This window comes from Schistocerca piceifrons, chromosome 2 (genome assembly GCF_021461385.2).
Source record: "Schistocerca piceifrons isolate TAMUIC-IGC-003096 chromosome 2, iqSchPice1.1, whole genome shotgun sequence".
Classification (NCBI taxonomy): Eukaryota; Metazoa; Arthropoda; class Insecta; order Orthoptera; family Acrididae; genus Schistocerca; species Schistocerca piceifrons.
The window spans coordinates 306615128-306636577 of NC_060139.1; the positions used below are offsets into that span (position 1 = coordinate 306615128).

The following is a 21450-nucleotide window of genomic DNA, read 5'->3' on the forward strand; positions in this document are numbered from 1 at the left end:
CATCCCTACCTCTTCCCACATTCCTACCTTCTACATGCTTCCTAAAATTCATGAACCCAACCACCCAGGATGCCCCATTGTGTCTCTTTAGTGAACCCATCTTTTAAGTGATCTGCCAACAAAGCGCAGTCTTTGTTTTCCCTTCCCCACAATATTGTCTATGTGGTCTTTCCAATTTAAGTTGCTCGTAATTGTAATTCCTAGGTATTTAGTCGAATTGACAACCCTTAGATTTGTGCGATTTATCGTATACCCAAAATTTATCAGATTTCTTTTAGTGCCCATGTGGATGACCTCACACTTTTCTTTGTTTAGTGCTAATTGCCACTTTTCGCACCATACACAAATTTTCTCTAGATCATTTTGTAATTGGAATTAATTGTCTGATAATTTTACTAGATGGTAAATTACAGCATCATCTGCAAACAATCTAAGGGGGCTGCTCAGATTATCACCTAGATCATTTATGTAAATCAGGAACAGCAGAGGGCCTACGACACTACCTTGCGGAGCGCCAGATATCACTTCTGTTCTACTCGATCATTTACCGTCTATCATTAGGAACTGTGACCTCTCTGAGAGGAAATAACGAATCCAGTCACACAACTGAGACGATACTCCATATGCACGCAATTTGATTAAAAGTTGCTTGTGAGGAACGGTATTAAAAGCCTTCTGGAAATCTAGGAATACAGAATCGGTCTGAGATCCCTTGTTGACAGCACTCATTACTTCATGAGAATAAAGAGCTAGCTGTGTTGCACAGGAACTATATTTTCTGAATCTGTGTTGGTTATGTATCAATAAGTCATTTTCTTCAAGGTGATTCATAATGTTAGAGTACAGTATATACTCCAAAATCTCACAGGAAATTGAGGTCAGTGATATGGGTCTATAATTCAATGGGTTACTCCTATTTCCTTTCTTTAATATTGGTGTGACCTGTGCTACTTTCCAATCTTTAGGAACAGACCTTTTGTCAAGTGAGCGGTTGTATATGATTGCTAAGAAACGCACTACTGTGTCTGCATACTCTGAAAGGAACCTGATTGGTATACCATCTGGACCGGAAGACTTGTCTTTCTTAAGTGATTTGTTTCGCAACACCTAAGATATCTACTTTATGCCACTCATGCTAAAAGCAACCTACTTCCCAGTTGACATGACCCACTATATCCTCACTCACAATTACTTCTCCTTTGAAGGCATTACTTACAAACAAATCCAGGGGTGGCTATGGGCACCCACATGGCACCATCCTACGCCAGCCTATTCATGGGCCATCTAGAGTAATCCTTCCTAAAAACCCAGAATCCTTAACCCCTCACCTGGTTCAGATTCATTGATGACATCTTTATGATCTGGATTGAGAGTGAGGACACCCTCTCCACATTCCTCCAGAAACTCAACAGCTTCTGCCTCATTCGCTTCACCTGGTCCTATTCAACTCGACAAGCCAACTTCCTAGATGTTGACCTCCACCTCAAAGATGGCTACATCAATACCTCTGTCCATATCAAACCTACTAGCCTCTAGCAATACCTCCACTTTGACAGTTGTCATCCATTCCATACCAAGAAGATCCTTCCACACAGCATGGACACCCGTGCTCACACCATCTGCAGTGACAAGCAGTCCCTCTTGAAATATACCAACGATCTCACTGAGGCTTTTACAGACCGTAATTATCCTTCCAGTACAAAAACAAATCTCTCATACCTTATCTTTCCAGTCACCCATCACCTCTCAAAGTCTCACTGTCCAGCCACAGAGGAGCATCACTCTCATAACTCAGTACCACCGAGGACTGGAACAACTGAATTACATTCTCTGCCACAGTTTCTACTACCTTTCGCCATGCCCTGAGATGAGAAATGTCCTGCCCACTATCCTGCCCACCCCTCCCACAAAGGTATTCTGCTGTCCACCCAACCTACACAGTATACTCGTCCCTCCCTACACGTCCCCTGCTCCCAACCCCTTACCTCATGGCTCATATCACTGTAATAAGACCTATATGCACGACCTGTCCCATACATCCTTCCACTACCACCTACTCCAGTCCAGTCACACACATCAACTGATTCAATGGTTATTTCAAATGAAAGTGTTTTATTTTCCCACTGAATTTTTGAATTAGGTGCAAACACTAAGAAAGCCTTTCACATATTAAGATTAAAACAGGATCACCACTTATACTGTTGAGACATTTAGATTTACAAAGACTATATAATGGAACCAGAATGACTGTGAGACAGTTATCAAACAATACAATTAAAGCAAAAATTATAAAACGAAAAGATAAAGGAGAAACAGTATTTATTCGAAGGATTCTGGTCATATCAGCTCAACTACCATTTGAATTCAAAAGACTGGAACATCTAGTAAGAGTAGCAGTCACTATTATCATAAATAAGAGGCAAGGACAAATGTTACAGTATTGTAGTTTAATTTAAAAGAATCATACTTTTCTTATGATCAGTTAGATGTAGAATGAGAAATACAAATAATTTATATATCTATTCACTAAATAATAAAAAGAGAAATGACCATACTTTACCAAATAGAAGAAAAGATTTTTTCTGAAATGCATCATTTGAAAAATACATGGTTGTCTTACATTCACAAACTGAACTAGTCCCACTGAGGTCAATGTGTTTACGTTGTGTAATAAATTAATATAGAGGTCATCTCACATTTACAGATGAAGTTTTGGTAACTGAGGCCACAAGCAGATTTAAATTGAAGAATCTGGACGGGCTGAAGGGGACACAGCGACACCAGCTTGGCTGAGCACTAGGACAAATGTGGTCAGAGGAGGGGAGTAGTGAGTCGGCAACAAATTTTGTAATCTTGCCACCCATGGGATGGTGAACTGCCTGCCTTTGCTCTTTATGAACATAACCCTGTTTAAGCTGCACTTTGCCTGAATCTATCATCAGTTGGAACTGGAATGACTTTAAAACTGGACAATCACTCAGCAACAATATATGCTTCTACAGGAGACAAATGAATCCTAACAAAATATGTTCACACAAAGCACCTGAAATGCGGCACAACAAATGAAAAATGAGCTTCAACAATGTCACTAAAGCTGCTATTGCTGTACAGCACAGTTGAATTTCGAAGTTGGCTATAGTGTTAATCCAAAGTACAGATTCAGCTGTCAGGATCCAAGAGAACAAGGTTTGTTGTCATTCAGTTTTGTTTATATTGTCAGTGCTGTAAGGTCTGTAAATTGTAGCAAACAATAATGGATGCAAATTACAGCCGTGATTCTATTGAAAAACAGATTTATGAGTTCATTGTTCACAACTGGTTCATGCAGACAACATGACTGAAGCAGAGGCCACAAACAAGTGCAGCAGGAAGAAAATTTGGTGAACAGAAGTGAATGCTTGTAGGTGGTGTCACATAAACAACAAATTAAAGAAGCCAAGTTCTACATGTCAAACTTTCAGGTGACAGAAGCAGAGCAAGCTTCATGAATCACAGCAGCAGGATGTTCAGTACAAGCTTAAGAAACACAATGAAGGCTCCCCAATTACTTGAGAAAGTATTGGAATTAAGACACTGGAGATAAAGAGGGATTTTATGACTGCATGCATCGTACAATCCAAAGCAAGTAGTGGCTGGTGTGTGAGGATGATAGAGAGAGTGGGGCTTACATAACAAAGAAGAACAACACTAGCTAAGTGATTTCTCGCAGTAATTGAAGAAAAATTACTTGTTTAACAGCTTTGTAATCTAATGAAACAGTACAACTATTTACTAGGCCATATGGGCAACACTAATCAAACACCTGTTTACTTTGATATGCTGTGATTGATGATAATGATGATTAAAAGTAGTGATACTACAGATGACTGATTTAGATAGTTAAGGAAAGCTAAGGAAGGGAAGACAATTTTCTTTATTTTATTGTCCTTGTAATACCAAAACATAGCCAATTAATAAATAGCATAAGTTTACAACAGATACAAAGTCAATTTTTTATGCATATACCATATATCAATAAAAGTTTGTAATTTTGATTAGTCAGAATATGATAAAGACAAAAATTTCTCAAGAAGCCAATTAAAAAGAAAAAGGAGTTCATCTTATAGTCTGGTAAATACATTAGTCCATAAGCAAGTATTGTAATAGAATAAGGTAATTAAGCGTAAATGCAAAATAAAGTGAAGACAAAGCAAGGTTTTCTTCCTCCAACCGTAATGCAACTAGTACTGAAAATATGATGATTTAGTCTCACTTTGTAATATCTGTATACAAAGATTCACTTCCCATTTACATTCAACAAGAGATGGCTGGCTCTGTGTGAAGGCACGTTCGTTAGAACATGGTGTCCCATAAGGAATGGTCAGTATTCTGGGACATGACACACTCATGTGGTGGTGGTGGTGGTGGTGGTGGTGGTGGTGGGGGGGGGGGGGGGGGGGGAAGCTTTATGTGAACACATGCCCCCTTCTGAATGGTTTCCTAGATAGAACACAATATACATTCGGCCTTAGGCTAGTGGCATGAACATATGTGTCTTGTCCACAAAACCTCTTTGTTGTTTTATTCTAGCCCTACTTGCCTTGTTGCTTTAAAGCCTTTTGCTTGGTATGTCTTTCTTCCATTAAAATAGCCCACTGAATGTGCCATTGCCCATGGTGTTTTGTGAGTGAAAGAGTGCGAGTGATTGAGAGTGCATCTGTGAGAAGCATCAGTTGGTTAACTGTGTTTGTACAGACTGGCTAAAATGCCACATATCTACACTAAGGAAGAATATGCAGATACAGTGTAGGTTTACATCTGGTGCAATGGTAGTGCTCCTGCCGCTGTCAAAGAGTACTGTTGCCTCTATCCGACATGTTGAATTCCAGATTGTAGAGTGTTTACCAGAGTTGTCAGCACATTGCATGAAACAGGTATTCTTCATGGTTCCCATTTTCCTTCTTAATGCATAGTTCATCAATCTGTGCAGTGACAGCAACACATTGTTGAAATGGTACAGAGTAGTTCCACTACCAGCACACAGCTACTTTCTGCTTGCATCAACGTCCTACAACTACTTGAATTTTGTCACTGGTTAAACGATTTTTGTCATTTGCTTCTGTTAATAGTATTCTCTGACGATGCCCATTTACACATAATGGAATCAACAACACACAATAATAATCAATAGTCGCAGGAAAATACACATGCTACGGTGGAAACCAACATCCAATTTGTTGCTGTTTATGTATCAATTTTGGTTGGTATGATCAGTAACATGATGATAGGTCCAGTTGTTTTAGAAATGATAGGACAGAATTACTTGCATTTTTTGGAAAATCGTTTGTTAAACACCTTGAGAACACTCCTTTGGCTACCTGGACTGCAATGTAGTTCAAGCATGGTAGAGCCCCTCCACATTTACCTGATGTGTGAGGGAATATCTCAATCACATTTAGTGTAATCATTGGATTGGTTATGGAGATGCAATTAACTGGCCACCAAGTTTGCCAGACCTTATACCACCCACACACACACACACACACACACACACACACACACACACACACACACACACACACACACACACACAAAAACACAAACATACACACAAAATTCAAGCTTTCGCAACCAACGGTTGCTTCGTCAGGAAAGAGAGAAGGAGAGGGAAAGACGAAAGGATGTGGGTTTTAAGGGAGAGGGTAAGGAGTCATTCCAATCCCGGGAGTGGAAAGACTTACCTTAGGGCGAAAAAAGGACAGGTATGCGCGCGCGCGTGCGCGCGCGCACACACACCCACACACACACACACACACACACACACACACACACACACACATCCATCCGCACATACACAGACACAAGCAGACATTTGTAAAGGCAAAGAGGTTGGGCAGAGATGTCAGTCGAGCCGGAAGTACAGAGGCAAAGATGTTGTTGAATGACAGGTGAGGTATGAGCGAAGGCAACTTGAAATTAGCGGAGGTTGAGGCCTGGTGGGTAACGAGAAGAGAGTATATACTGAAGGGCAAGTTCCTATCTCCGGAGTTCTGACGGGTTGGTGTTAGTGGGAAGTATCCAGATAACCCGGACGGTGTAACACTGTGCCAAGACGTGCTGACCGCGCACCAAGGCATGTTTAGCCACAGGGTGATCCTCATTACCAACAAACAATGTCTGCCTGTGTCCATTCATGCGAATGGACAGTTTGTTGCTGGTCATTCCCACATAGAATGCGTCACAGTGTAGGCAGGTCAGTTGGTAAATCACGTGGGTGCTTTCACACGTAGCTCTGCCTTTGATCGTGTACACCTTCCGGGTTACAGGACTGGAGTAGGTGGTGGTGGGGGGGTGCATGGGACAGGTTTTACACCGGGGCGGTTACAATGGTAGGAGCCAGAGGGTAGGGAAGGTGGTTTGGGGATTTCATAGGGATGAACCAAGAGGTTACGAAGGTTAGGTGGACGGCGGAAAGACACTCTTGGTGGAGTGGGGAGGATTTCATGAAGGATGGATCTCATTTCAGGGCAGGATTTGAGGAAGTCGTATCCCTGCTGGAGAGCCACATTCAGAGTCTGATCCAGTCTCGGAAAGTATCCTGTCACAAGTGGGGCACTTTTGGGGTTCTTCTGTGGGAGGTTCTGGGTTTGAGGGAATGAGGAAGTGGCTCTGGTTATTTGCTTCTGTACCAGGTCGGGAGGGTGGTTGCGCGATGCGAAAGCTGTTTTCAGGTTGTTGGTGTAATGGTTCAGGGATTCTGACTGGAGCAGATTCGTTTGCCACAAAGACCTAGGCTGTAGGGAAGGGACCATTTGATGTGGAATGGGTGGCAGCTGTCATAATGGAGGTACTGTTGCCAACAAGCTTTCGCAACCCAAGGTTGCTTCATCAGGAAAGAGGGAAGGGGTGGGAAAGACGATAGGATGTGGGTTTTAAGGGAGAGGGTAAGGAGTCATTCCAATCACGGAGCGGAAAGACTTACCTTAGGGGGAAAAAGGACACACACACATTTATATATGTCTGCCTGTGTGTGTATATGTGCGGATGGATATGTGTGTGTGTGCGCGCGCGCGAGTGTATACCTGTCTTTTTTTCCCTCTGAGGTAAGTCTTTCCGCTCCCAGGATTGGAATGACTCCTTACCCTCTCCTTTAAAACCCACATCCTTTCATCTTTCCCTCTCCTTCCCTCTTTCCTGATGAAGCAACGGTGGGTTGCGAAAGCTTGAAATTTGTGTGTGTGTTCGTGTGTTTTTTATTGTTTCCTATCAACATACCAGCGCTTTTGTTTGGTAAGTTACAGCATCTTTATTTTTGACAATATATTGAATAATACAGGAAATAAATAAAAATATACATTAAATGTGTTATATGTCTGAAATCATTTGGAATAGAACTTGGGTTTTTATGAAGCTTTTTTGCTTCAAATGATCATTCCTGTCATATCCATGACTATTGACCACACTTCCTGGGACATCTTGTATAGATCCATGTATGAAATTGAAGAGTTTGTGGGAGATGTTTACGATACCTTCAAAACCACTCACCACCAATCACTTGATTTTGTGTTTGCTGCTACCCTTGGTTCCCCTGTTGTACACTATAGTAGCTTTGCGATGGTATCTGTTGTGGCTGTGGCTGTAGAGATGAGAGTTTGAAGAGGTTGTGTGGTCATTACTCACCTTCGCTATCCTTTGCATCATTGTGTTATTCAAAATTCAAGATTTATACATAATGTTCTTGAGCTTTTGGGAATATTCTTGGATGTTAACAGCATTTTCAAATGTTCTAGATTATTCTGGAGTTCTTTAACATTTTTGAATGTTCTTGATTGTTTCGCAATGTCCTCGGCATTGTGTTAAGAGATGAATAAGTAAGTGACAAAGTGCTTTATTTAAAATTAGGCTATTGTGGAATACTTCAGTGGGTTTAAGTGTACTTAAAGAGTATTTCTGAACATGAAATACTATTACTGTTGCCAGTGAATGCCTCTTGATGAAGTACATGCTAGAGATCTTGGAATGGAGGACACCACAGAAAGGGTGCAAAATCCAGACTGAGGCCAGCTGAAACTTTGGAGCAACAAAAAAGTCTACCAGAATGTGGAGACAATCTCAGAGACTATGAGGAAAAGGTGGGTGATATTTCTTGGGCACCTGTACTATCCAAACAAATATTTGATTACTTCTGGAAGAAGAAGACCACCACAACATGAACTAAGGAAGCTTGGAAGGATCTTGGGAGGTCCAACATCATGGGGAGCCTTCATGTTAGAACAGTATATGGTTTAAGACAGAATAAAAAGTTTGAAACGGTTTACAAAGACCAAACACAACACAGAGTGACCATATGAAGGAGTATCACAAACAGTAGAAACTCCAGACAAGTAGGACAAAATGAAGTTTTAGCTTGGACCTAAGTGGTCAATTCACCAATTTTTTAAAGAAGACCAAGCAAAGTGGTTCTTTTTCAGCTAGTAACCACAATAGAAAATATAGAGTATTAAGTGTAAATGTAACTGAAAGAGTAGATGAAAGGTATGAATAAAGACAGCTTTTCTTTCCAAGGAGTATAATATATAAAGGTAAAAGAATATGGCTGAATACAGTATTTACTCTATTACAAGACAAGGTTTTTCCCAAATTCATCGTTCAAACACTACAAGATGGTCTTATATACACATGTTAAACTATTGCAGCTCAGATAAATGTTTTTACATTGTTTATAATAGAGGAAAACTTCCACGGGGGAAAAATATATCTAAAAACAAAGATGATGAGACTTACCAAACAAAAGCGCTGGCAGGTCGATAGACACACAAACAAACACAAACATACACACAAAATTCAAGCTTTCGCAACAAATGGTTGCTTCATCAGGAAAGAGGGAAGGAGAGGGAAAGACGAAAGGATGTGGGTTTTAAGGGAGAGGGTAAGGAGTCATTCCAATCCCGGGAGTGGAAAGACTTACCTTAGGGCGAAAAAAGGACAGGTATATACTCGCACGCGCACACACACACACACACACACACACACACACACACACACATATCCATCCGCACACACACAGACACAAGCAGACATTTGTAAAGGCAAAGAGTTTGGGCAGAGATGTCAGACGAGGCAGAAGTAAAGAGGCAAAGATGTTGTTGAAAGACAGGTGAGGTATGAGTGGCGGCAACTTGAAATTAGCGGAGGTTGAGACCTGGCGGATAATGAGAAGAGGGGATATACTGAAGGGCAAGTTCCCATCTCCGGAGTTCTGACAGGTTGGTGTTAGTGGTAAGTATCCAGATAACCCAGACGGTGTAACACTGTGCCAAGATGTGCTGGCCGCGCACCAAGGCATGTTTAGCCACAGGGTGATCCTCATTACCAACAAACACTGTCTGCCTGTGTCCATTCATGCGAATGGGCAGTTTGTTGCTGGGCATTCCCACATAGAAAGCTTCACAGTGTAGGCAGGTCAGTTGGTAAATCGCGTGGGTGCTTTCACACGTGGCTCTGCCTTTGATCGTGTACACCTTCCGGGTTACAGGACTGGAGTAGGTGGTGAGGGAGGGTGCATGGGACAGGTTTTACACCGGGGGCGGTTACAAGGGTAGGAGCCAGAGGGCAGGGAGGGTAGGAAGGGATGAACTAAGAGATTACGAAGGTTAGGTGGATGGCGGAAAGACACTCTTGGTGGAGTGGGGAGGATTTCATGAAGGATGGATCTCATTTCAGGGCAGGATTTGAGGAAGTCGTATCCCTGCTGGAGAGCCACATTCAGAGTCTGATCCAGTCCCGGAAAGTATCCTGTCACAAGTGGGGCACTTTTGGGATTCTTCTGTGGGAGGTTCTGGGTTTGAAGGGATGAGGAAGTGGCTCTGGTTATTTGCTTCTGTACCAGGTCGGGAGGGTAGTTGCGGGACACGAAAGCTGTTTTCAGGTTGTTGGTGTAATGCTTCAGGGATTCTGGACTGGAGCAGATTCGTTTGCCACGAAGACCTAGGCTGTAGGGAAGGGACCGTTGGATGTGGAATGGGTGGCAGCTGTCATAATGGAGGTACTGTTGCTTGTTGGTGGGTTTGATGTGGACGGACGTGTGAAGCTGGCCATTGGACAAATGGAGGTCAACGTCAAGGAAAGTGGCATGGGATTTAGAGTAGGACCAGGTGAATCTGATGGAACCAAAGGAGTTGAGGTTGGAGAGGAAATTCTGGAGTTCTTCTTCACTGTGAGTCCAGATCATGAAGATGTCATCAATAAATCTGTACCAAACTTTCGGTTTGCAGGCCTGGGTAACCAAGAAGGCTTCCTCTAAGCGACCCATGAATAGGTTGGCATACGAGGGGGCCATCCTGGTACCCATGGCTGTTCCCTTTAAAACTGAAGAAGTTGTGGGTCAGGATGAAGCTGGCTAAGGTAATGAGGAAAGAGGTTTTAGGTAGGGTGGCAGGTGATCGGCGTGAAAGGAAGTGCTCCATCGAGGCCCTGGACGTGCGGAATATTTGTGTATAAGGAAGTGGCATCAATGGTTACAAGGATGGTTTCCGGGGGTAACAGACTGGGTAAGGATTCCAGGCGTTCGAGAAAGTGGTTGGTGTCTTTGATGAAGGATGGGAGACTGCATGTAATGGGTTGAAGGTGTTGATCTACGTAGGCAGAGATACGTTCTGTGGGGGCTTGGTAACCAGCTACAATGGGGCGGCCGGGATGATTGGGTTTGTGAATTTTAGGAAGAAGGTAGAAGGTAGGGGTGCGGGGTGTCGGTGGGGTCAGGAGGTTGATGGAGTCAGGTGAAAGGTTTTGTAGGGGGCCTAAGGTTCTGAGGATTCCTTGAAGCTCCGCCTGGACATCAGGAATGGGATTACCTTGGCAAACTTTGTATGTGGTGTTGTCTGAAAGCTGACGCAGTCCCTCAGCCACATACTCCCGACGATCAAGTATCACTGTCGTGGAACCCTTGTCCGCCGGAAGAATGATGATGGAACGGTCAGCCTTCAGAGCACGGATAGCTTGGGCTTCAGCAGTGGTGATGTTGGGAGTAGGATTAAGGTTTTTTATGAAGGATTGAGAGGCAAGGCTGGAAGTCAGAAATTCCTGGAAGGTTTGGAGGGGGTGATTTTGAGGGAGAGGAGGTGGGTCCCACTGTGACGGAGGACGGAACTGTTCCAGGCAGGGTTCAATTTGGATAGTGTCTTGGGGAGCTGGATCATTAGGAGTAGGATTAGGATCATTTTTCTTCGTGGCAAAGTGATATTTTCAGCAGAGAGTACGAGTGTAGGACAGTAAATCTTTGACGAGGGCTGTTTGGTTGAATCTGGGAGTGGGGCTGAAGGTGAGGCCTTTGGATAGGACAGAGGTTTCGGATTGGGAGAGAGGTTTGGACGAAAGGTTAACTACTGAATTAGGGTGTTGTGATGCCAGATTGTGTTGATTGGAATTTTGAGGTTTTGGAGGGAGTGGAGCTGGAAGTGGGAGACTGAGTAGATGGGAGAGACTGGGTTTGTGTGCAATGAGAGGTGGTTGAGGTTTGCTGGAAAGGTTGTGAAGGGTGAGTGAGTTGCCTTTCCGGTGGTGGGAAACCAGGAGATTGGATAGTTTTTTAAGGTGGAGGGTGGCATGCTGTTCTAATTTGCGGCTGGCCTGTAGGAGGATGCTCTGAACAGCCGGTGTGGATGTGGGAGAGGAAAGATTGAGGACTTTTATTAAGGATAGGAGTTGACGGGTGTGTTCATTGGCTGAGTTGATGTGTAGGTGAAGGATTAGGTGGGTGAGGGCAATGGATTCTTCAGTTTGGAACTGGTATAGGGACTGATGGAAAGAAGGGTTGCAGCCAGAGATGGGAACTTTAAGTGTGAGGCCTTTGGGGGTAATGCCAAATGTAAGACAAGCCTGAGAAAATAAAATATGGGAACATAATCTGGCTAGGGCAAAGGCATGTTTACGGAGGGAATGTAAATAAAACTTAATGGGGTCGTTGTGGGGGTGACATGGTATTAGAAGGTGGAAAGTGTAACATGCGGGTGAAATGAAAATGAAAATAAAAATATATGGGGAGAGATAAAGGTGAACTAGAAAGCAACTGGAGATCTGGTGTGAAAAAAGGCGAAAAAGTGTTGGTTAGAGCTGGGCTATGTTGATCCTGTGGTGAACTTGTGTAGGTAGACAACGATGTGCATAAAGGTTAGGTGGTTGTGTTGCCGCCAAAAAAATGTTAAAGGGTGGAGAAATTCGGGAAAATTTCGAAAAAACTACGTGTAAATGTATTAAAAGGAGTGGTTTTGTGGTGGCAGATTATGAAAATGAGGCTAACAATTGTCTGACGAAGAAATGACGACGTTAAAACCTGTGGGAAGCGGCTAAAAATGATCAGTGATGTGAGAAAAACAGAAATGGAAATAAAGCAAAAGTTATTAGAACTAGCCGAAATGGTTGTTTAATAGGTGAAAGGAACTGTTTGTGAACTAGAAATGGTGGATTTCATAGCAGCGGTATGTAGTGTTGAAAGCGGGAAAAAAAATTTTTTTGGTTATGGTTTGGAAGTGGGTTACGTATTATTACGTATTAGGTATTATTGAGTATATATCGGCGGGATAAAATTGTATAGTAGATTACGGTAAAAGGGAGAAGGTGAATACAAAGTGAAACTACTGGCAAAAACAGAAAGAGAAAATAAGACGATAGAAAAGATTTCAAAATGCAACAGTGACAATAACAAACGTAATTGTTGGGTTCAAATTAACAGTAAAGAAGAACTCCAGAATTTCCTCTCCAACCTCAACTCCTTTGGTTCCATCAGATTCACCTGGTCCTACTCTAAATCCCATGCCAACTTTCCTTGAGGTTGACCTCCATCTGTCCAATGGCCAGCTTCACACGTCTGTCCATATCAAACCCACCAACAAGCAACAGTAGCTCCATTATGACAGCTGCCACCCATTCCACATCAAACGGTCCCTTCCCTGCAGCCTAGGTCTTCGCGGCAAGCGAATCTGCTCCAGTCCGGAATCCCTGAACCATTACACCAACAACCTGAAAACAGCTTTCGCATTCCGCAACTACCCTCCCGACCTGGTACAGAAGCAAATAACCAGAGCCACTTCCTCATCCCTTCAAACCCAGAACCTCCCACAGAAGAATCCCAAAGTGCCCCACTTGTGACAGGAAACTTTCCGGGACTGGATCAGACTCTGAATGTGGCTCTCCAGCAGGGATATAACTTCCTCAAATCCTGCCCTGAAATGAGATCCATCCTTCATGAAATCCTCCCCACTCCACCAAGAGTGTCTTTCCGCTGTCCACCTAACTTTTGTAACCTCTTAGTTCATCCCTATGAAATCCCCAAACCACCTTCCCTACCCTCTGGCTCCTACCCTTGTAACTGCCCCCGGTGTAAAACCTGTCCCATGCACCCTCCCACCACCACCTACTCCAGTCCTGTAACCCGGAAGGTGTACGCGATCAAAGGCAGAGCCACGTGTGAAAGCACCCACGCGATTTACCAACTGACCTGCCTACACTGTGAAGCTTTCTATGTGGGAATGACCAGCAACAAACTGTCCATTCGCATGAATGGACACAGGCAGACAGTGTTTGTTGGTAATGAGGATCACCCTGTGGCTAAACATGCCTTGGTGCGCGGCCAGCACATCTTGGCACAGTGTTACACCGTCTGGGTTATCTAGATACTTCCCACTAACACCAACCTGTCAGACCTCCGGAGATGGGAACTTGCCCTTCAGTATATCCCCTCTTCTCATCCGCCAGGCCTCAACCTCCGCTAATTTCAAGTTGCCGCCACTCATACCTCACCTGTCCCTTTACAAATGTCTGCTTGTGTCTGTGTGTGTGTGTGTGTGTGTGTGTGTGTGTGTGTGTAAAGTCTTTCCGCTCCCGGGACTAAAATGACTCCTTACCCTCTCCCTTAAAACCCACATCCTTTCGTCTTTTCCTCTCCTTGCCTCTTTCCTGATGAAGCAACCGTTTGTTGCGAAAGCTTGAATTTTGTGTGTATGATTGTGTGTCTATCGACCTGCTAGCGCTTTTGTTTGGTAAGTCTCATCATCTTTGTTTTTAGATATATTTTTACATTGGTTAATAGATTGATATAGGGGTCATATTTACTGATGAATAATGGGCTACTGAGGTCATGTGCAGATTTACTTTGAAGAATTCAGAAAGGTAGGTAGGGCAAATGATACTCACAGTTGGACAGGTTCGAAATTTCCTGATATACTGAAATGCTCGATACAGTATCAACCTTTTTTTGAACAATCTCATGACATTTGTCTCGGGTGGTGTTGGTCCAATGGATACATGAGAAACTATGAGCTAGCCACTTCAACAGTCTATTGCTCTGCTTAAAATTTGACATTTTTTAAATCATAGGATGACATAGAATTTAATGCTATCATCTTAGAAACTCTTGCTATATCTGAATAGTTTTGCAACAAAAGTTTTCACAGACGTATGGATATCACACACAAACATTTGTGGTGCTTGGAAAGGCGAAAATGTTGCCCCCGACTAAAAATTACTTGATTCTGAATGGAAGTCAGTATTTTATTTGATTACAAAATGCTGTAATGATTTACCAAGTGGGTTGCAAATGAGCAATTCAGTTGCTGTTCACATATTAGAATATCGGGTAAAAACATTATCACCTTTTAATTGGCTTTAGAACAAGATGGTGACATTCACATGAACAAGGAGGTTTATCCAGAATTAACTGTCTAAAAAACAAAATAAATCATATTAAACTGACTACAATTGTTACCACAAGAACAAATTACAGTGGCAAGACCCGTCATGGAGATAGTACCGACAACTTCAGTAGATCACACGATGAGTGAAAACTTTATAATTTTATTGAATCATCATGCAATCTTTTATTATGTATTTGTTGGAGTTGTTACATATGACCTGCAGCCTAGAAGATATTGCAGTCCAGGTTTCATAATTGCTCATCACAGAATTATGGAAGGGTTGCGGGAACAGTGATACTGGCTTGGCTGAGAACTAGCATGGGTGCAGCGTGGGGAGTAGGGAACGGGCATCAAAGTATGGTGTGCTGCCAACCATGGGATCCTACACTGCTGCAGTCTGCCTGAATCCACCTGAATTGACTTAAAATTGGACAAATATAAAACAATAGTATCATTTCTACAGGAGACAATAGAAGTCTAGATAGGGGGTGCTCACTGTGAGGTACACAGGAATGAAAGAGGGTGTGTCATCTGCTGGTTCTGTGCAGCCAATGAGTGAAAGGTGGGCAGACAATACCTTTGGAAGTAAGAAACATTGTAACATTCCCATGTCAGTATAGAAGCAAAATTCAATATGTATTTTGCAAAAAACAGCTACATTCTCAGGTTCCACCATAACCACAATCTTAGATATTGCAACCTATTCTGAAGAAACAGCAAAATATTTGTGATAACAAAGACATACATTTCACAACTGTGTTATTTGGGTTATGGTGATGATTACAAATAGTGATACCCCGATGACAGGCTTAGTAAGCAGAAAAAAGTAATAAAGATAAAAATTAATGTAAACTGTTTCTTTTTATTTCATTTTGTGTTTGTAAAATGTAGACAATCAATATATGGCTTAGGTTCAAAACTGGTCTAATGCTAACGATTTAGGCACATGGCGGCAGAACACACACATAAAAGACGGTTGTAATTGGCAAGTATTCAGAGCCAGTGGCTACTACTTCAGGCAGAAGGGTTGAAGGGGAAGGAGGAGGAGTGAAGGGAAAGGACTGGAGAGGTCTAAGAAAATGGGAAGATTTTGGGAAAGTCATCCAGAACCATAAGTCAGGCAGGGGAGACTTACCGCATGGGATGAGAAGAAAAGACTGATTGTTGGCAACTGCATCAGATGAGATTTGAGAACCTGAGAACTTAAAAGGTAAATGACAGGGTAATATGCAGAGAAAGATTACTGCTTAAACATTGTGCATGAGTTAATAAGAGTGCAAAGCTAAGTGCATTGTACGTAACAGAGGTGGGAGGGGGTCAATGAAAAATAGACGGGTAAGACAATGAAAGATGTAGAAAACTAAAACGAAATGAAGCAAAGAGTAGTTACTGTGAAGAAATGCTGAGATAAAAGAAATTAACGTAAATTAAGGCTAGGTGGGCGGCAAGAACCAAGAACATGTCGTAGTGCTAGTTCTCATCTGCAGAGTTCTGAGATACTGGTGTCTGGGGGAAGAATCCAGATGGCAAATGCGGTGAAACAAGTGCCAAGGTCATGATTGTAGAGCATGCTCTGGAACAGGATATTGCGAGTTGCCAGTATGCACCCTCTGCCTACACCCATACATCCTAATGGAGAATTTGGTGGTCGTCATGCTGATGTAGAAGGCCGAACAGTGTTTACAGTGGTGCTACAGGTGGTGGTAGGAGGGTGCATAGGGCACGTCTTACAGTGGGGACGGTCATACGGATAGGAGCCATGGGGTAGGAAGATGGGTGCAGAAGGAGTATAGGATCTGATAAGAATATTGTGGAGATTGGAGGGTAACGAAAACTATTCAAGGTGTGGAGGGCGAAATTTCAGACAGAATAGATCTTATTTCAGGGCATGGTTTAGGAAGTCATGGCCCTGTCGAAGTAGCTGATGAACACGTTCCAGACCAGGATAATACTGAGTCACCAGTGGTGTGCTCCGAAGTTGTTTTTTGGAGGGATCAGCAGTGCCAGGATGGGTGTGATGGCCCGAGAAATCTGTTTTTTTTAACTAAGCTGGTGGGGCAATTATTTTCTGTGAAGGCTGAGGTGAGAATGATGGTGTATTGCTGTAAAGAGTCTGCATCCGAACAAATATGCTTGCCTTGGATGTCAAAGTTGTGTGGGAGGGAACGTTTGACATGGCATGGGTGACAACTGTCAAAATGTAAGTACTGTTGTTTGTTGGTAGGTTTAATGTGGATGGAAGTGTGTAGCTGGCCTTCGGTGAGGACAAGATCAACATCATGGAAAAGTGGCATGGGATTCGGAATAGGACCATGTGAAATTTAATTGGGAGAAGGTCTTCAGAGATTACAGAAATTTTATTAGGTCAGCCTCACAATGAGTCCATATAGTAAAGATGCCATCAATGTATCTAAACCAAACCAGGGGCTGAAGACCTATGGATCCCAGGAAAGTGCCCTCCAAGCGGACCCATGAAATGGCTGGCATAGAAAGGAGCCATCCTGGTTCCCATGGCCGTACCCCTGGTCTGTTTGTATATCTGCCCCTCAAAAGTGAAGTAGTAGTTGTAAGTATACAACTAATCAAATTATCTTGTCAATAACTGATTGTTTTCAGTGTTACAACATTTTAGGCAGATACTTAATGTCAAGAAAACGGTCTGTAATTCTGATTAGTCAAAATATGTTACAAATAATTTTTTTTCAAGGAGACTCTTTAAAAAAATACGGTTCACAGAAGATACAACAGTACACACACACGGATCAATAACAAAGTGACTGACAGCTACGTGTTAACAAGACTTTAGTCATAGCAACAAGCAATCAGAGAATGAGCTTGATCATTTTTTTCTGTTCTGTTCACCACTGCCATATTGTTCTGCCACCTCAGGTGCCAGTTACCTCAGTTGCAGATGACAATAGTGGTTGAAAGCTCAACTCTTGTGATTCATTTTCACAGAGAATTTTGTTTTTCTTTAAGCCACCTTTATTTGATGCAACAGAATGCTGGATGCAAGTAGAAAAGTGCTAAGGCTACACAAGGTTAACTCAGAACCATAACAGGCACCTGTGTATGTATTCTGTATGGAATGGTATGGTTGTTGCTGAAACTACTGTAGTCAGCTGTGATTCACTTTGTATGACTGATCCAAACATTTTGTTTAAAAAGTGGATTATACTACCTTCAGTTTCTCTCCACCAACTGCTGATGTAAGAAGACCACCTCGTTTTATATTAAGACTTGTATATGTTGGACTAGTTTTAATGTCTCCAATGACAACCTGCACATCATCATCACTATCTTCATCTTCATCATCATCATCTACACCACCAATAATGCCATTTTCAGTTTCTTTACCATCTACAGCTATTGAAAATGAATATGGTATTATAAAAAGCAGAAAACAAAAAAGAAAGAACTCAAACTGATTTAAATAGAAATAAATTGGGTTTTCTACAAATGCCTAATATTAATAGAAATACAATAGTTTTGCTTTTGTTGCAATGATACAAACTTAAAATACATAAAATAAAAAGATAAGATGGTATTCATGCAACGTAAAAAAATTCACATATTTTTCTGTCTATTATTTCACAAAAGCTTTAAAAGAATTAACAAAGAAACAAGCAGGAGTTGCCCAAAGATGTGGAGTGAACGAATTAAAGAAGCTGTAAACATGTTTTTCTTACATATAGCATATAAAGAGAGAAAGGATCTACATCCAGAAAATAACAACAGGGGAAATAATAATAATAAGAATAATAATAACAATAATAGCACCAATAATAATAAATAATATAATGAAATAAAAGGCAACCAGTTGCATAAAAGAAATTTAATTTCTTTACTGGTTTTGAGCACTTGGTGCCCTTCTTCAGAGGTTTACACCTATTGCATTATTTGCGAGTATCAACAATAAGATGCACCTCTTATGCAACTGGGTGCTTATTATTTCATCATATCAGGGTGTATACGTGGATAAGGAAAAAAAATTCCTGGGTTTTTCTGGGATTTCCCGATTAAAAACACATTTTTTTCCCCAGGTGAAAATACATTTTTTCCATGTGACACCGGAACTGTAAATCCTGTGAACGGTTAAGGTTTTATAAATCAGCGTAGAACATCCCTAGACTTTACAAAAAAAAAAAAAAAAAAAAGTCTTTGATGTGCAGCAACATGTACGCTCTATCTTCTCACACTAAAATACACTGCATATTTTCATATTACAAAATCATAAATTCAAATTTCACCAAACACAGCACGTTATTTTTTGAAGCGTTGAAATTGAGATTGTGATGTGGTTTTGTAAGTCGATCATAGCTCGTGTCACATGAACTGACCTGCTGATGACAGCAGATATTCAGAACATAGGACACATTATGTAGTCAGCCAATAGCAACATCACTGTTAAGTAGCCCGAACACATGAATAGAAAGAGCTAATGGTTTAAATTAGTGCACATAGTGCAGTTGCAAGAAAAGATAAGCTTCTGGTCTTTTCTTGTGGGTATTACTGTCTAAGATACACCACACAAATGTGCCAGCAAAATTTTTAATTTCTGGGCTTGAAATTCTTCTAAAAGGCTGACCCTTAAAGTGTTAACGTTTTAACTGAGAGTCAAATGCTTTGTGATTTAAGAAATTCATCACACTTTCTCACACACAGCAAAATTCATCTTGGATAAAAGGAAATTTACTTTGAAAGTAACACTTTTAAAACATGTTAAAATCGGTTCTTTTTAGCACTTAACAGAGTGTGCCAGAAAACAGGCATTATTGCGCATGCACAGTTATGGTGTCGGTTGGTTGGTTTAAAAGAGGGGGGGAAGGGACCAAACTACAAGGTCATTGGTCCCTTGTTCCTAATAAAACAATGCCCCAAGTGTGAGAATAAAACAGATGAGACATATAACACAAAATGGAAAGAAAGGAAAAACCACAAGAATGAAGGAAAGGCAACAAACACTAAAAGGAACAAAAGAGGACAAGAAAACAACAGAGAGGTGCTAGAAACAGAAGAGAGTAAAACAAGAAAGCAGATTACAGTGGCTGGCTGACCACCAGAATAAAAAGGAAAAGCCAGCAACTCTGCAACACATTAAAACCTCCACCCTAAAAGAACTAGAGTGGAGGACACACAGGGACGAAGGACATGTGCTAAAACATAGATCAAATGATAAAAGCCACCCTCATGAATAAAACATAAAACTAAATCAGCCAATGAGGCATTGTCAGATAAAATGAGCAGCAACGAGTCCGGTAACCCAAGACTTCGTCGCTGGGCAGTCAAAGTGGGACAGTGCACCAGAATATGGGCCACTGTTAACCAGGTGCCGCACCGACACTGAGGCGCGTCTTCACGGCGCAATAGGTAACCATGGGTCGCCCAAGCGTGGCCAATGCAAAGCCAGCAGAGGACAACTGATTCCCTGTGAGAGGCCCGTATGGAAGACTTCCACACACTTGTAGTCTCCTTAATGACATGCAGTTTGTTACGCGTACTGTTATGCCACTCCGTCAAAGTCAGAACGCAGGTCAGGTTCAGAGATGCCCTTCTTCAGAAGTGGTTTCCACATACCCTGTCGGCAAGTTCGTTGCTTGGGATGCCAACGTGTCCTGGGGTCCACATAAACACCACTGAATGACGGGACCGGTTCAGGGCGTAGATGGTTTCCTGGATGGACGCCACAAAAGGAGGGCGAGGGTAGCACTGGTCGATAGCTTGTAGACTGCTTAAGGAATCAGTACAGAGAAGAAACGGTTCCTCCAGGCATGAACAGATATACTGAAGTGCACAAGATATGGCCACCACCTCTGCAGTGAATAAACTGCAGCCATCGGGCAAGGAATGCTGTTCAATATGGCCTCTGTGGACAAAGGCGAAGCCAACATTACCATCAGCCATTGAGCCATCTGTGTAAACCACTTCAGAGCCCTGGAACACTTCAAGAATCAAGAGGAAGTGACAGTGGAGAGCCGCATGGTTAACAGAGTCCTTAGTGCCACGCAAAAGGTCCAGGCGAAGCTTCGGCCTACAGCTACACCACGGAGGAGTGCGTGAATGGAACTCTGGGAGAGGTGGTGAAGGGAAGGACTCCTGTTCAGACAGAAAATATTGCACGTAAACCGCAATCGTTAGCCCGTACCTGGGCCATCTATGTGGGAGGTGAACCACCATGGTTGGAAAAAGAAGATGGCAATCAGGATGTTCAGGAGAGCTAAGAATGTGTGCAGCATAACTGGCAAGCAGTTGTGCACGTCTGATCTTCAATGGAGGGGCTCCAGCCTCCACCAATACGCTTGTCGCTGGACTCATCCTAAAAGCTCCTGTCACTAGTCGAATTCTGCAATGGTGCAATGGGTCAAGCAAACGTAATGCTGAGGGCGCTGCCAAACCATAAATCACACTCCCATAGTCAAGGCGGGATTGAACAAGGGCTCTGTAGAGCTGCAGCAGTGTGGAGCCATCTGCACCCCAGTTGGTGTAGCTCAGGCAATGGAGGGCATTGAGGTGCTGCCAACACTTCCGTTTAAGCTGACGAAGATGAGGAAGCCTAGTCAAATGAGCATCAAAAACCAGATCTAAGAATCGATATGTCTCCACTACAGTGAGTGGACCATCATTAAGGTAAAGTGCTGGTTCCAGGTGAACGGTACATCAATGACAGAAATGCATGACACGTCTTCATGGCTGAAAACCGGAAACCACGGGCTAGAGCCCATGACTGCACCTTGTGGATGGCTCGCTGTAGGTAATGCTCAGCAACACTAGTACAGCAGCA

At 42.4% G+C, this 21450-nt stretch overlaps 1 protein-coding gene across 4 annotated transcripts in view; it reads right to left on the minus strand.

Moving 5' to 3' along the window:
• Positions 1-21450, minus strand: part of LOC124776153 (pre-mRNA 3'-end-processing factor FIP1) — a 108194-nt gene that overhangs the window by 55207 nt on the left and 31537 nt on the right. For 3 of the 4 annotated variants that reach the window (XM_047250991.1, XM_047250990.1, XM_047250989.1), the window contains exon 3: positions 17851-18035. In XM_047250991.1, the coding sequence (XP_047106947.1) occupies positions 17851-18035 (185 nt within the window). The remainder of the gene's footprint in view (positions 1-17850; positions 18036-21450) is intronic. The other variant, XM_047250992.1, reaches the window with a different exon arrangement.